Source organism: Herpailurus yagouaroundi, unplaced genomic scaffold, assembly GCF_014898765.1.
Source record: "Herpailurus yagouaroundi ecotype Mexico unplaced genomic scaffold, PumYag 29, whole genome shotgun sequence".
Lineage (NCBI taxonomy): Eukaryota > Metazoa > Chordata > Mammalia > Carnivora > Felidae > Herpailurus > Herpailurus yagouaroundi.
The window spans coordinates 28,176,987-28,193,490 of NW_024412377.1; the positions used below are offsets into that span (position 1 = coordinate 28,176,987).

Here is a 16,504-nt window from a genome sequence, read left to right on the forward strand (position 1 = left end):
GATTCTGTGTCTCCCTCTCTCTCTGCCCCTCGCCCGTTCATGCTCTGTCTCTCTCTGTCCCAAAAATAAATAAACGTTGAAAAAATAAATAAATAAAAAAAATAAAAATAAAAATACATAACCAAGATAACCAAAGAGAATCTCACCCTTTTCCAATTATGTAACAAGATATATAACTGGAGCCACCTGGTCAGTTAACACTGAGATGTAAATTTTAGCTAAAATGTTAAGGGCTATAAGGGCTATAATTTATGCTACCCATTTACGTAATTTTCACATTTACATTATTTATTCCTTGCTTTCTCATTATGATCAACAAAAACAAATGAAGGATCATCATAGAATTTTCAAAAATATAAATTAAATATACTATGCACATTAGTTACCAAATCAAGTTAAACATAATAATGTACATACTTTAAGAGCATCCTTAGTTAAAAGCATACACACTCCAAACAAACCATAAGCAAATACAAGTTCAACCTGTAAAATATATACACTGGAGTCATGCAGTTAGTTCAATTTAAGTAACTAAGAACTTTCAAACATTTTTTGCTTTTATTTTACTGAATTTCTATTGTGTTTAATAATATTTGAAATAGGTGAACTTGCAATCATGATTTAGAAGTCTTTCTGTTACATAGAAATGCTGTTTTTCAGGATGTATAAGAGGATTTCCTTCATTAGAAGGAAATACGATTTTAATTCTTAGTATTTGAAATTAATATTGGTGGTGAACACTAAGGACTGTTTATCTCAGGTCATTTGATACCATTATATTGAAATAATCTCTTATGGTGTAAGAAGCTATCTCTTTCTTCTGTCTTCAAACTTATCTGTATTTCCTGCTATTGACATCTTTGACTCATTTCTGTTCTTCTCTGCATATCAGGTCAATCTTTACCCTTCTTCTCCCGGAATCTTGACACTAAATTGCCATTCACAAGTGTATTTTGGTGTTCTCAAAGTATTTCTTACTCTCTTCAACTCATCTGCCATTGTCCCACGTTATAGCTACATAGAACAACAGCTTTTTCAACCCTATGACCTTACCTAACAGTTGTTAATTAGGGGCTAAATGAAGAAAGTTTTCCATAATCAACCAATTTCAGAAAATGCTGAGTTATGCCAAATTAAAAAGGTTTTAATTGCAGGACTTAAAAAAAATACATCAACACGCATCTCTAAGGGAGTTGGAGATACAATATGTAATATCCAAAAATATTTTGGCTGCAGAATTCTCTTACAAGGGTATGCATTGGAACCAGAGTTTTATGAAACAAACATTGGGGAATAGTGTTGTCTTTAACTCCACTGGCCTTCCCATGTATTGGTATTGGCATTGATCCACTGCTTGCCTTCTGACTTGACTTATATTTGTAGGTGCTACCAGGCCAGTTAGCAATAAAAGTGATGTCAGTGTTAGAAACTTCAGTCACATTTAACTGAAAGGACATGGAAAAACAGAGGGAAGAAGATAAAAGGCTAATGAAATTGTAATACCTAGCTCTATCCACTGGGGCAGTGGCACTTGAAGTGTGGTCCCGGGACCAGTAGCATCCACATCACCTGAGAACTTACTGAAAATACAAATACATAACCAGACCTGCTGAATCTATAACTCCTGCAGGAGCCCAGCAATTTTGTGTTTTAATAAGCCCTCTGGGGACTTCTGATGATCGCTACAATTGGAGAACCATTAAACTGGAGCCCAAGGCTGATTGCTCTCTGATAGTCATTAAATATCGGAGACATTCAATTATTTCTAATGTATTATTTCTATGCCCCATTCCCCAAAATATTTAAATTGGTTTACAATTTAGAAAAAGAAACATAAATACAAACTACTTCTCTTTCAACATAGAATGGCTACACTGAGGACTAAATGATCCAACTTTCAAGTGAAAGCAGGTCTCTCATTAGAAACTGAAGTTTCCATATGATTGGGTGAATGGTACTAAAAAACAAATGCCCCCTGTTACATTTAAGATACCAATAGATTTTGTTCAAAAGTGACATCCATTTCTATTCTCTATGGCATCGATACATTTTTACTCATTCACATTTTATTTTTCCCTTTAGAATTTTCACTGTTAAAAAATAGATAAAAGTTAAATGGAATCAAAGCAAAATGGCCCCCAAATACTTCCTGGTTCTTAGTTTTCACTGAATGATCATGATATTTAAGAAAATAAGAAAAAAAGAAACTCATTCCAGTCTCACATTTACAATTGCAAAGTTCTTAGAGAAATCCATCTGAAGGTAGCTATACTGTTAGCACTTTTAATTCACAAGAAATTCAGGTCAAATAATGAAAAATCATCATATTGAAATATATATCAAATTATAAACATTTTTGGTTATTGCCTGAACAAAGATTTTCTTAGTTTGTTTTTTTTTCTAATTTAAAAATGTCTAGATTCAACTTCAGACTGGAATAATGGACAATATTTTTTATAAAGTTTTTGTATTTACTTTTGAGTGAGACAGTGAGCAGGGGAGGGGCAGAGAGAGAGGGAGAGAGAGAGAATCCCAAGCAGGCTCCACACTGTCAGCTCAGAGCCCAATGTGGCGCTTGAACTCACAAACAGTGAGATCATGACCTGAGCTGAAATCAAGAGTCTCACGCTTAACCGACTGAGTAACCCAGGTGCCCCTAATGGATACTATTTTTTTGTTTGTTTGTTTATTTATTTTTGGGACAGAGAGAGACAGAGCATGAATGGGGGAGGGGCAGAGAGAGAGGGAGACACAGAATCAGAAACAGGCTCCAGGCTCTGAGCCATCAGCCCAGAGCCCGATGCGGGGCTCGAACTCACGGACTGCGAGATCGTGACCTGGCTGAAGTCGGACGCTTAACCGACTGCCACCCAGGCGCCCCTGGATACTATTTTTAAATATATATAACTGAAGTCATCTAAACTGTCCATCAGACATAATTGACAATTTCCCTTCTACTTGTAATCAATATATTTTTAACCAGAATTAAAGTTTAAGATGTATTTATTTTTCTAAACGGCATTATCATTAAATAATACCCATTAAGGAAATATAGTTTGGGAAATAAAGTGTTCCCAAATCTATAGACATCTATAAACTGCATCTAAAATTTCAATAATTATTCTGAAGGTAAGTGTAATTTAAACTGACTGAATTTCTAAACCATAATAACCTTGATCTTTCAAGGAAATATTAGGCCTTCTGAGTTAAGCTGCTTTGATCAATCACAGAACCTTTCAGACCGTAAGAGTGCCACACCACTCAACTGGTCTAGATTCCCTTCTTGATGCTCTTGGGGGAAGTGAAGCATATGCCCTTTCTGGATTCTGAACTGAACATTAGGCTTCATTTTTTTCCTCTTCTTTTTCCTCCTCCACCTTCTCCTCATCCCTCCTTTCTCTTTCCTTTCTCTCCCCTTCTCTCTCTCATGCCTTAATTCAGCCAGGCGATGACACAGCAAGTACCTTCATCCATACTCCCTGACTATAGCAAGAAATAAAGTTTCCCACTCAGAAACCCTCTGTCTCATTCAGGGAATGTGGAGACATTCAGAAGCTGTAATACCCCACCTCCTTCCCCACATCCTTCACTGACTCCCACTGACTCTTCATAGCCTCCTGCCTCCCTGCTCCTCCCCTGAGCTTCAAAAAAACATAAAGAGCATCACTCATATTGGACTTACTTTCTTTCTCATTCTGGATGGAGAATTTAATTTGCCATTACTTGCAAATGTCAATGAAATGCATTTTACAATCTATACTTTGTAAGAACCATATGTTCATTATGAAACCAAGGAAAGAGATAAAAATAAAATGTCAAGTTGCTTTTCATAGCCAACTGGACAAAAGAAATTTAGGAGCTTAAACAAACTGTTACTGGAGGTGGCTGGGTAGCTCAGTTGGTTAAGCATCTGACTCTTCATTTTGGCTCAGGTCATGTTCTCACGGTCCATGGGATTGAGCTCCACTTTGGGCTCTGTGCCGACAGTGTGGAGCCTGCATGGGATTCTCTATGTCCCTCTCTCTCTGCCCCTCCCCTGCTTGTGCATGCACGCTCTTTTTCTCTTTCTTTCTCTCTCTCTTTCTCTCTCTCTTGCTCATTCTCAAAATAAATAAACTAAAAAAAACCTGTTAGTGGTATTATTGGTTAATTTGGAGGCTGTAGAGAATTGGGGTTTTGATTTTTGATTTGGTAAGTCTCCCCAAAATTGCTTAATGAATTGCATGAAGTCCACAGTAATGCTAGATTTATTCATCTACCAGAATCTGGTTCTGTTCATACAATTGTAGTGAAATGATATAATATGCACGTTTAAGGTTCTCCTAAAGGAAAATCACCAGGAGGGAAAGCATCGGTAAAGAAGTCACCTGCTGATTCTGCAGAGGTGTCACCTACTCCCATAGTGCCACCACCACCTAAGCCAGGATCAGAAGAATGGGTCTATGTGAATGAGCCAATTCCTGAGGTATGGCAGTTTAGATTCAAGCTAGTAGAAGCTAGTCTTTCTATTATTTACAGTAAGATTTACACCATTACTTGCACCATCTAGAAGGCCTTTCACAGCTGGTGATAAATATACCCATCAAAAAGCAGATGTGAATTTTTGAGACTACTCATTGAATTACACTGTATCCTCTACTTTTTTGAGTTTCTGAATCATACTTTGAACTGCTATTGAGTGCTGAAAGCAGAACAAATGGGTTCTGTAAGGACCAATTTTCTCCCCAGGGACAAGCAGAGATGCTGTTTCCTGGAAGAATGACTTTCTCAGAACACATATCCAGCAAATTACAGCCCTCCATCCATGTTCTCATGCAGACATTATAATGCTTTCAAATGAAGTTTAACCTCTGACTTTTTAGAAAGAGAAATTTTTGGAAGCTGACTAAACTAATGAAAGAACAGATAGCTATCTGGACTGAGAACTTTAAACAGGTACACCCATATGAGGCCAGGAGATACCCCCAGTGAGCCCTGGAAACTCCATTCAGTTCTTTGTTCTCTGACAACCGCAAAACCCAGTCTCCGCCTAGGCAAATCTGGTTGCTTCGATAGATGAATCATATCAAGAAAATCACCAAGAATGGTCTTTAACACTTCTTCAAAGACAAAGAGCTTTGTAAAAGATGAAGCCCCTGTTTTTTACATTGCAATCTTCAGGGTATTCTGAGTGTGGACCATCTATGCAGGAATCTGAGACACAATCGTGGATTTCAGTGGTTGTGGTGTTGATGTTATTATTGATCTTTCCTAGGGAAATGTCTTATCTTCCAGATCATATTATAAACTCTTTGAGAGAGGGTGGAAAATTGTATTCAATACAGAATCACACACAGTGTAGATTCTTGATAGAGTTCTACTGAATTAATTAATTAGCATTGATAAGGAAGTTAGAACAGAAACTATTTAAAGATGATAACATTAAATGATATAATTATGGATGTATATAATATCACTCAGCCAAACAGAAGCTACTTTTTGAAATAAATATATTTAAAAACTCGTCATAGAACGAGGGTATAGAAGTGGTTGTTGGGAGGGACACCCGGCTTGCTCAGTGAAATAAGCATCCAGCTCTTGCTCTCAGGGTCGAGAGTTCAAGCCCCGTATTGAGCTCCATGCTAGATGTGAAGCCTGCTTAAAAATGAAGAGGTTGTTGGGAAGGAGATAAAATTAAAATGATCTTATTTGGGAGGGCTTGGGAGTAAGAGACAAAAATATTGAAATCTAATTCTTAACTCCAAACCTTGAAGCTCATGAGAGGGATAAATTAATAGAGGATAAGAAGGAAATAGAGGATAGAAATTAAAAAAAAAAAATAAACATTAACATTGAGATATGGTACTGGCTTCCATGTAGAATCTTCTAGCAGTCAGGGTTCTGGCAGAAAGCAGAATTATATTGGTAATATAAGGAGAGTTAAATAAAAGGTCAAAAATAAGGGAACATACAAGGATTCGATTATTACTCCCAAGTAAAGGGTAGCCGGGAGTCATATGGTCTGTAGCTCTGAGAATGTGAGGAAAGGGAGCAAATGCTTGGACCTCAAGAGGACCTCTGCATGGAGAGGGCTGTGGCCTTCAGCAGAGGGATGCAGCCACCCACAGCGACGCAGCAGAGAGGAGCAGGCAAATATGTAACCAGACCTCAGTTTCTTTCTGCTCTCACGTATCTTTCCCAGGACATGGAGGACGAGGTTGTTTCCCGAAATAGTTCACATAAGTTAGCCTTCCAGGGCGCCGAGCAGCATGAAGAATGAAGGACAGGAGGTTGGTCTGGAGGGACGATGGAAGATATGCAGCACAGAACTCTAGCTCTGGTAACCTAAGCGAAGCCGTGAGGAGAACACATTCTGCTACAGCTAGAAGTAGTCTAGAGCCTAGAAACAAAGCCGCCACATGATCCACTTTAGTCCTTTTCCCATCCTAAACTTCTCACACATGGGCTGCAGAGCTTACCTGCCAAACAAGAAGAAAGACAGATGCCTAGTTAAATTTGAATTTCAGATTATCAATATACTTAGCTGGGCCTCCTATATTTTATCTGGTAAACCTGGTTTTAGGCCTTCCAAGGACTCCATATCTACCTACCTCAGTAGGCATGTGGACAGAGAGAGAAGAAGGGGGAGAAGGAGAAAAGGGAGGGGGGAAGGTATATTGAGAGAGAGAGAGAGACAGAGAGAGAGAGAGACAGAGAGGTTGAGAGACTGAGAGAGACTGCTTTCATATCTGGCTCTCCCAGGTGGAGGCAGCAGCCAAGTTTCAGGACAGCCTGGGTCCTTCTCCCTTTGTCGGCCACAGGGGAGGTGCAGAGAGAACCAAGAAGGCAATCAGAGTGACGGGCTTTTGCACTTTAGCTCCGGAAGCTTTGGTGCATATTTGCTTTGGCTACTGATTTCCTATTATGCTCAGTCTTATCCAATGAAAAGAAGACTATTTAATCGGAAAGTACAGATTTGAATATCTAGGCACATCATAGAAGTTCAAGTCCCCAGACCCAGGAAAATTATATCCCAGAGACTGGAGGAACCTACAGACATGATATTATCAATAACCCATAGAAATCACAGAGGATATGGGAGATTCCAGAAGACCAGATGTAGGCAAATACCTAAATATTTAATAAAGGGCTGATGAGATTTAGTAACACGTAGACAAATACTCTATACAGTAAGCCCTGACCAAATTTGAGAGAAAATTATTAAAAGCATGACTTCTGAGCATGTATAAACTACAAAAATGATCACCCAGGGGCACCAGGGTGGCTAAGTTAATTAAGTGTCCAACTCTTGGTTTCAGCTCAGGTCATGATCTCACGGTTTTGTGAGTTTGAGCCCCGCGTCGGGCTCTGTGCTGACAGTTTGGAGCCTGGAGCCTGCTTCAGATTCTGTGTCTCCCTCTCTCTGCCCCTCTCTTGCTCGCACTCTGTCTCTATCTCTCTTTGAAAAATAACTAAACCCAGAGCCCACACAGTTTCACTAAGGCTAAGTCCTGATGAACTGGTCCATTCCTTTTCCTTGAGAGCAAGGTTGCATAGATGGATCAGGGAAAGACCATTAACACAGTATATCTTGAGTTCAAAATAGTATTTGACAATATCTCATAAAGTTCTTATGAATAAATGATAATCTGTGAGCAGGGTGATACTTCAGTTAGGTAACTCTCCATGCACAGAGTGTGAATTAATATATTAAAGTCAACTAGGAGGGAAAAGAAGACTTAGTCTTCTTTAGTAGTAGGCTTATTTAAAATGTTCTTTATTACCATTCTGGATACCTCATCCTTTGAGAGAGAGATCACGAAAGAATAGAAACCAGAGGGGAGAACCAGGAAAGAAAAAGATGTTAAAATAATGTCAGAGGAACATTAAAGGAACTGTAAATGTTTAAGTTAGATAAATGAATACTTCAAATGTTACTGGACATTGAATCATAGACTTTTAAAACCAGATGGAAACATCCAGTCTCCTAAAAATTTAACGATAAAACTGAGTTCAGGTTAAGTCTGATTACATCCATAGTAAAATTTATTGAGGGCCTGTTATGAGAAAATGCCATACTAGAGGCTGGGACTACAAAAACAATCAAGTTTCATCTTGAATCCCATACTACCTACCCTCACTAATGTCCTCAAATATCTGACAGCCTGTCACAGGGAAGACTGTGTGAATTTAGTCTGCCCTTCTCTAAAGGGCACAGGTAGCGCTGGTAAGTGGAAACTACAAGAAGGCAAGTTTCTGATCAACACAGGGAGAATTTTCCAGTAACATGAGGTGTGTGACACTGAAAGGCTTGCCCTGAAATGTCCTGCTTCATGTATCAGTGAGGTCCACAGAGAGATTGGATACTTTACATCTAGTATTTGGCATTTCTCAGTTGGAAAGATTAGCCAAATGATCTCTCAGGTCCTCATGTGTAATTCCCTGATTAAATAAATGCACAGCCAATAAATGAATAATTAGTACACAGAATTTATATTGAATATATTATGTCTTCAATTTTATTTCATTTTGATTATTTCTTGGTTTTGACTGTTTACTTGTTTCATTAAAGATAACATAAAGAAACTTTCTAATTTTTCATGGTGCACACAGCAAAGATAATACCACTTGGGTGAATTCAGAGAAATGACTCATTGCCCTGACACAAACACTAGATAGATATTCTCCACGATAGGCAGTTTTCCAACGTAGGCAAAATATGGTATCTATTTATTCATACAGTAAATATTTCTCAAGCACTTTCTGTGTTCCAGACACTGTGGTACTAATAGGAAAAACTATAGAGAGGTGGATAAAATAACCATTGTTCTTGGCTTTATGAGACTGATGTTCTAGAGGTGAATATGGACACATGAATAAGCAGTTGCCATTAATGTCATCACTACTATGAGGGGAGAAGTACAAGGTGCTAAAATAGAACTCCAGAACTTCAGAAGATGACCTTCTAGACCTTTTGGATCACGGAAGGATTTCTGGAAGACATTATGTCTGAACGGAGACACAAAGAATGTATTTGGAATAGGAATTAACTGGGGGAGGGGAGGAGAGGAGCAGCAAGAGGTTTCACAGAGAATGCTTTAGATAATTGCAGCCGCATCTTGGTCCTTTTGCTCAGTATTGCTCTCTTTTGGCTCAATTATTCAGAAGTATTTTCACTTTGAAATGATTATTTTTATGCTTTATCATTTAACAGGAAATGCCTTCATTTCTAGTACCTTACTGGAAACTAATAGAAAATTCCTATATAGACTCCATCAAAACAGTTCTCAGGCATCTGAGAGAAGGGCAGCATGTTGTGCTTACTTACTTGTATGAGGTTAGGTAAGTAAAGTTTCCAAAGTTAGAATTTTATAGTCTGGAGGCATGTCGTGTAAGATCCATCTCATTCTCTTAATGCCTTACAGAACAAATTTCCAGCAGTTTCTAAAGCGTCCAGATCACAAGCAAAACTTTGTATCTCAGTGGCAGGCTGATTACAACTGTCTTCCTGATGACCTGTGGGATGATGAGGAAACAAAGGCCGAACTACACCAAAGAGTAAATGTAAGGAAATCTGTGACTTATTGCACCGGGGTCTCTACACGCTCAACTATTGTGCTGCAGAACTCTAGCCCATTCCCTTCTTACTTTCGTTAGGTATGAGGATGAGGTGAGAAGTGATTTGAACACTTAACCTGGAAACTTTCGTGGGCAATGGCTCTTCTGGACTTGAATTCAGAATAAGAATATTGTGGCCAACACTTCCAGAAAGAGGAGCCAAGTTCAGCAGAGCCAGAGCATTCTTGGCATCTGTTTTGTAGACTCCTAACCCCTTTGTTGGGCGTTGTAACTATATTGATGCCTGTTATTAAGCACATGCCTACCTTGATTGCAGTCATAGGCTGGATGATGTCAGAAAGAAGCGGAATGAGGGAACTTCATGGAAAACCTAAAGGGCTGCCAATATTGAATAGATCCTTTGAGGGAGAGTGCCAAATCTTATACATTGTTGTATCTCCATCAAGCCCAGTACCTGGCACTTGATAGGCTGATTTTCATAAGTTCATACATGGAATATATTACCCTAATGGTTTAGAAAAGGACTTCTGAGGTTCAGGAAGCTTGATGTCAATATCTTACCTTTTGTCTTTCCTGTATAAATTTACAGAGACCCTTATCCTGTCAGAGGAATTCTTTCCCTTGCCACTACCTTAAGTACAGGTTGCTAGTAGTCAGATCTGATTATAATCTTAATATTTACTTGTACAACAAAAAAAGTGCCAATATCTACCCCACAAGCCATTCATCTTCTCTATATTTTTTGAACATCTGTCATGATCCCAGCACAGTTCAAGGGTCTGGGGACACAACGGTGAACAAAAAATCTATGACCTCATGATATTTATGTTCTGGTAGCCAAAGACAGAGAATAAGCAATAAACAAGTGAGTATATAGAATATACAGTGAATATGTCATTGACAGAGCTTTGTGAAGAATAAAAAAGCAGGGCAAGGAAAGGATTGCTGATGTACTATTTTGTCTATGGTAGTTGTGGAAAGGCCCACTGGGAAGGTGACATTTGACAAACTCAGGACAGGAGTGATTGAGTGAGCCATGTAGATATTTGGGGAAAGAGTGTATTAGGCAGAGAGGAAAGTAAAGTCAAAGGCACTGAAGGGGGAGGGTGTGTGGTGTGTTTGAAGAACAGTAAGGAGACTGATGTGGCTGGAAGAACAGAGTGAGCAGGCCAGAATGGGTGGTGATGAGGTGAGAGAGATCATAAGGGACCAGATCACCTAAGGCCTTGGAGGTCATTATTAGGATACTGATATTTATCTGAATGAGAACTGAAGCCTTGGCTTCTGGATTTTAAAAGGGTCTTTAGTGGAGTAAAAGCAGCAGGGAGACTAAGTGGGAAACCAATTGGGAAGCTATCGATTGAAATTAAATGAAGGCATTATAGTGATTTGGATGACCAGGGTGCTGGAGAGTTTAACCCAAAAGGTACTGAATTAACAAATGTCCTAGTAAAACTGAAGTATTTTACCTTTTCTTAGACATTCCTTAAGCAATAATTAGTAGGTATATAAATCCTAAAACATATCTGTTTTTTCTATTTCCTACCTAATCCTAATGCCAGCCCTCCTGTGTACTTCTTTTCCATATCAGCCAATTGATTGTTGGTAGAATGAGGCGGCTTTTAAATTTTCAATACCTTAAGTGGGATGGATTTTTTTTCTAGTTCCAGAAGTACCATATGCTTATTGTAGATACTTTAGATATTAAAAAGAAGCAAATTTTAAAATGACAAATCCATAATCCCATTGCCAGTAGTTAACCATTGTTACTACCTTGGTACAATTGTCTTTGCAAAAAAAGTGACTGCAATGGACATATTGCTTTGTAGCATTCTTATCCAACAATAGAACACATTTTCTTTCTCAATAAAAATTTATCTAGGGGCGCCTGGGTGGCGCAGTCGGTTAAGCGTCCGACTTCAGCCAGGTCACGATCTCGCGGTCCGTGAGTTCGAGCCCCGCGTCGGGCTCTGGGCTGATGGCTCAGAGCCCGGAGCCTGTTTCTGATTCTGTGTCTCCCTCTCTCTCTGCCCCTCGCCCGTTCATGCTCTGTCTCTCTCTGTCCCAAAAATAAATAAACGTTGAAAAAAAAATTTTTTTTAAAAAATAAAAAAAAAAAAAAATTTATCTACCTCATCATTCTTACATCTAAGAGATATTTCATTAATGAACTATATCATAATTTAACCATTTCATTAACAAGTATTTGTTTAACATTAACTTTTTATTATAGAAAATTATACAGTAAAATTTCATCCAGCAAAATATTTACCACATCCTCAATTATTTCCTTGGGAAATTTTCTAAAAAAGTGAAATTGCTGAATCTAAAATTTTGCTTACTTTTAAAACACATTTAAAATCTGAAATTTTTGGGGCGCCTGGGTGGCGCAGTCGGTTAAGCGTCCGACTTCAGCCAGGTCACGATCTCGCGGTCCGTGAGTTCGAGCCCCGCATCAGGCTCTGGGCTGGTGGCTCGGAGCCTGGAGCCTGTTTCCGATTCTGTGTCTCCCTCTCTCTCTGCCCCTCCCCTGTTCATGCTCTGCCTCTCTCTGTCCCAAAAATAAATAAAAAACGTTGAAAAAAAAATTAAAAAAAAATAAAATAAATAAAATCTGAAAATTTTTTAAATTGCAAATTATAAAAAATTGACACATTAAAAACTTGCAAATTTCACTCCAAGCTACCGAATATGAGGATGCCATCAAATATTAGGTTTTATCATTTTTGTTAATCTTTGCCAACTTAATGGATATTAAAACTATGGATATCTTCTGTAATTTGCATTTCAGTTTTTACAGTTGAAGTTGACCATTTTTTCCTGAGTTTAATGGTCATTTATTTTTCCTTCCTGCTGAAGCCTATTTATGATTTCTGCCCATTTTTCTGTTGGGGTGTGCTCTTTTTCTTATTGTTCTCTAAAACCTTTTTTTATATTAAGGAGATAAACCATCTGTTGGTCATATGTTACAAATATATTCCCAGGTTCATGTTTGCCTTATATTATTTGAAGTGAGTTTTAATATGCAGAAAGCTTTTAATGTTTATATGGATAAATATGGAAAATGTTTCATTGTAGCTTCTCCTTGTGGTAAATTAAATACTTCTCCACTCCAAAATTATATACAAATGTTCCACTCTTAATACTTTTACAGTTTTATGTTTTACTTTTAAATATTTAAATTATATATTATTTGAATACGGATCTCATTTTATCTTTTTCAAAAAGTTAATCAATTGGTCTGATAAGACTCTCAAATATATCACACACAGTTGTATATGATACATTTATGTATATGTGGATTTCTAAGTATGTGGTTATCTATCTATTTGGTTTTGTATGGTGGATATGCCCCCCCTTTTTTTTTCTTGACTTACTATTAGACATGAAAGAATAGAAATGAATATAACTTCAAAAATAAGCTAGAAAGTAAACCTGAGAAAAAGAAAGGAATTAATAAGAATAAACCTGAAATTGACAATATAGGAGGTTTAAAAATATTAAACTTGGGGCACCTGGGTGGTTCGGTCGGTTGAGCGTCCGACGGCTCAGGTCATGATCTCATGGTCCGTGAGTTCGAGCCCTGCGTTGGGCTCTGTGCTGACAACTCAGAGCCTGGAGCCTGTTTCAGATTCTGTCTCCCTCTCTCTCTGCTCCTCCCCAGTTCATGCTCTGTCTCTCTCTGTCTCAAAAATAAATAAAAGTTATTTTTTTTTAAATATTAAATTTAAAATATCAATTCAAGCGATAAAGTAGAGAAGATTTTGATAAAAATAGTCAAGGAAGGAAAAAAAAACTTTCCCTTTAGTAGGGCTTTGGATAGACCCCACAGTTTTTAACTACGTATTTTCAAATATAATTAATTACCAAATAGTGTCTAATTGCAGTATTGATATTTTCATTGGCCACATAATTATTCTTAAAAATGCTTTGTTTCATTTCCAGGTGACAAATGTTGTTATTACTTTAAACTTTGTCCCCTGCTTCAATTCTGTTGCATTGTGATCAGAGACTTAGGTATTTAGAATTTTGATTTTAATTAATTTTATAGAATTTTGATTTTAATTAATTTTAAAAATATTTCAAATTTATCATAATTTTTCAGTTGTCTGAAATGTGAAAAATTTCTGTTTATATTTCATGGGCACTAGAAAACAACATATAGTCTCTATTTAGAAGACTCAAAGTTTTGGCCCAGTTAACATTGTTAATGTCATTAGAATGCTTTTTAGCAGTGGATTCTTAGCAGTAGTATATTGTAGAGAAACTTGTAAAGTTTAAAAAAATAATCCCGCCTTTGCTTCAGACCCTATGTCCTAAGTCAGGTTTAGGATGGGCCCTTATATTACTTTCATTTTTTTAAAGCATCATAAGTATTCTGATTGAAACAATTACTGTATTCTTTTTTTTTAAACATTTTTGTACCTACATAATCTTGCAAAAACTAATGAAAGTGGGTTAAAAACCCCTGTCATGGTTACGTTTCTATCCATTTTCCTTGCTATATCTTTTGCTCTATAGGTTGTAATGTAGCGCCAGTAATCAGTAAACTGAACATGTGTATGTGCTGGCACTGTCTTGTTTCACCCTCAGGACAACCCTCTGGGGTGGGAACGAGTAATAGTAACATTTTATGGATGAAGAAATATGGTAAAGAGATAGTAAGCCTCACAGCTGGAATCTGAACCCACGCTGCCAGACTCCCCAGACCATGAACCGTTCATTAAAGGGTTTCTCTGACATAGTGATATTTGATGTGAAGAAACATGATAACTTATCTCTTCATGGTCTCCTACACTCTCTATAGTGTAAAATAACCATCGTTGCCCCCAAACAACTACTTTTGTACTGAATTCTACTGTATCCGATAACAATACTGTGAACCTTGTTTTATTTCTTATTTGTATTTGTCTCATCTAAGTTTTGACTTTGCACCTTTTTGTGTCATTTTGTTTTATGTGAGACTCTACTAAGCACCATATAAGTTGAATTTGGTCTTTTGACCCAACAAAAACCTTTAAAACTTTTGTAAAAGGAGGAGGAGCTAGGATGGCAGAGTAGTAGGGGAACCCTGGGGTTGTCTCAGCCCTCGAGCACAGCCAGATCAACATCAAATCATTCTGAACACCTAGGATATCAATCTGAGGATTAAGAGAACAATCTGCATAATTCGAAGGAGAGAGCGTGGCAGCTTCTCTTAACAAGCAGACTAAAACATAACCAAAACCGACCAAAGGACCTGGTTTCCTTTATTTTTGTAATTTATTAGTTTTTATTATTTTTTCCTCCGAAATGACAAGACAGAGGAATTCACCCCAAAAGAAAGAACAGGAAGAAATGACAGCCAGAGATTTAATCAATACAGATATAAGTAAGGTGTCTGAACTAGAATTTAAAACAATTATAAGAATTCTATCTGGGCTTGAAAAAAAAAAGCATAGAAGACGCTAGAGAATCCCTTTCTTCAGAGATAAAAGAGTTAAAATCTAGTTGGGCCCAAATTAAAAATGCTATAACTGAGATGGAAACGTGAATGGATGGATGCCAAGACTGAGGATGGACAAAGAGAGGAACAACTTAGTGATACAGAGGATAAAATTATGGAAAATAATGAAGCTGAAAAGAAAGGTAGACTTAGGGAACTCAGTGACTTCTTAAAACAGAATAACACTTGTATAAGAGTCCCAGAAGATGAAGAGAGACAAATGGGCAGAAGGTTTATTTGAGCAAATTATAGCTGAAAACTTACCTAATCTGAGGAAGGACACAGACATCAAAATGCAAGAAGTACAAAGAACTCCCATTAAATTCAACAAAAGTTGGCCATCGCCAAGGCGTATCAGAGTCAAATTCGTAACAATTTTGTAAAAGTGTTCATTTTTAATGATTTTTGTCTGCATAACCTTCACAATTAATAGCCATGAGTTTTTCTTAAATACAACACACCTATGATTATTAAGGGATATTTAATAATTCCCTAATTCTTTCCAAACAAAACGTGAAAACCAGCCATGCCTCTGGGTAGCCCAGACCATCTCTATGCTTGGTAAATGTCTTTGTTCTTGGCTTGTTTCATTCCAGTTCTGAGAAGTTATTGGAGAGGTTCTCCTATTGCATTGTCCTCACTCTGCCGTCAGAAATCTGAGCCACACAGACGCTAGTACTTGCCAAGTCTTCACAGTGAGGCAGGAGAAAAAGGGAACTCTTCTAGCTCTCATAAATGTACAAATGCTTGGTAGACACAAGCCTGTACTCACTGAATGTCTGACAGAGTATCTGTGGAAAGACCATGGAGATACCAAGATCAGCTCTAAGATAATGGTGCATTGTTCTAATACTTAGAATATGGCTTCAAAAATGGCTGTGATATTTTCATTTTATATGCAGTTCCCTGGAGGTAACAAACCAATATGTTAATTGTTTCAGTGACATAGTATCACAGAAATAAAACCTACTGGGGGCACTGGAATCAAACCGATTGCATTAAGATTCCTGACTCTACCACATTGAAGCCAGAGCCAAGTGACTTAACCTCTCTGGGCATTCATTTACTCACCAGAATTTACTTCCTGGTTATTGTTGGTATTAGCAGAGTAATCAATGTGAAGCACTTAACACAACGCCCAACACAGACTAATGTTCAATAAATTATTAGTATGAAAACTGTCGCATTTTAATTGACTGTACATATTTCATTAATGGTATATTTTATTAAACAGATTTTATTGCTATGAATATTATATTCTTATAAGATTATATTAGTTTTTATTAACTGAGGAATTATTGTATGCTAAATACTATGCTAAGTGCTTTATATACATAAACTAATTTATTCTATATTGCACATCCAAAAAGTAAGTTTCAGACAAAGTAACTGAGACCTGAAATACAGGTGTGTATTACCCAGCACCACAGGCTCATGTCTTGGATCTACCACTTACTCACT

At 37.4% G+C, this 16,504-nt stretch overlaps 1 protein-coding gene across 1 annotated transcript in view; it reads left to right on the plus strand.

Moving 5' to 3' along the window:
* The window catches only part of SPEF2 (sperm flagellar 2), a 185,313-nt gene that overhangs the window by 93,244 nt on the left and 75,565 nt on the right, over positions 1–16,504 (plus strand). The window contains exons 21-23 of the mRNA XM_040495242.1: positions 4,317–4,465; positions 9,194–9,321; positions 9,405–9,543. Coding sequence (XP_040351176.1) covers positions 4,317–4,465; positions 9,194–9,321; positions 9,405–9,543 — 416 coding nt within the window. The remainder of the gene's footprint in view (positions 1–4,316; positions 4,466–9,193; positions 9,322–9,404; positions 9,544–16,504) is intronic.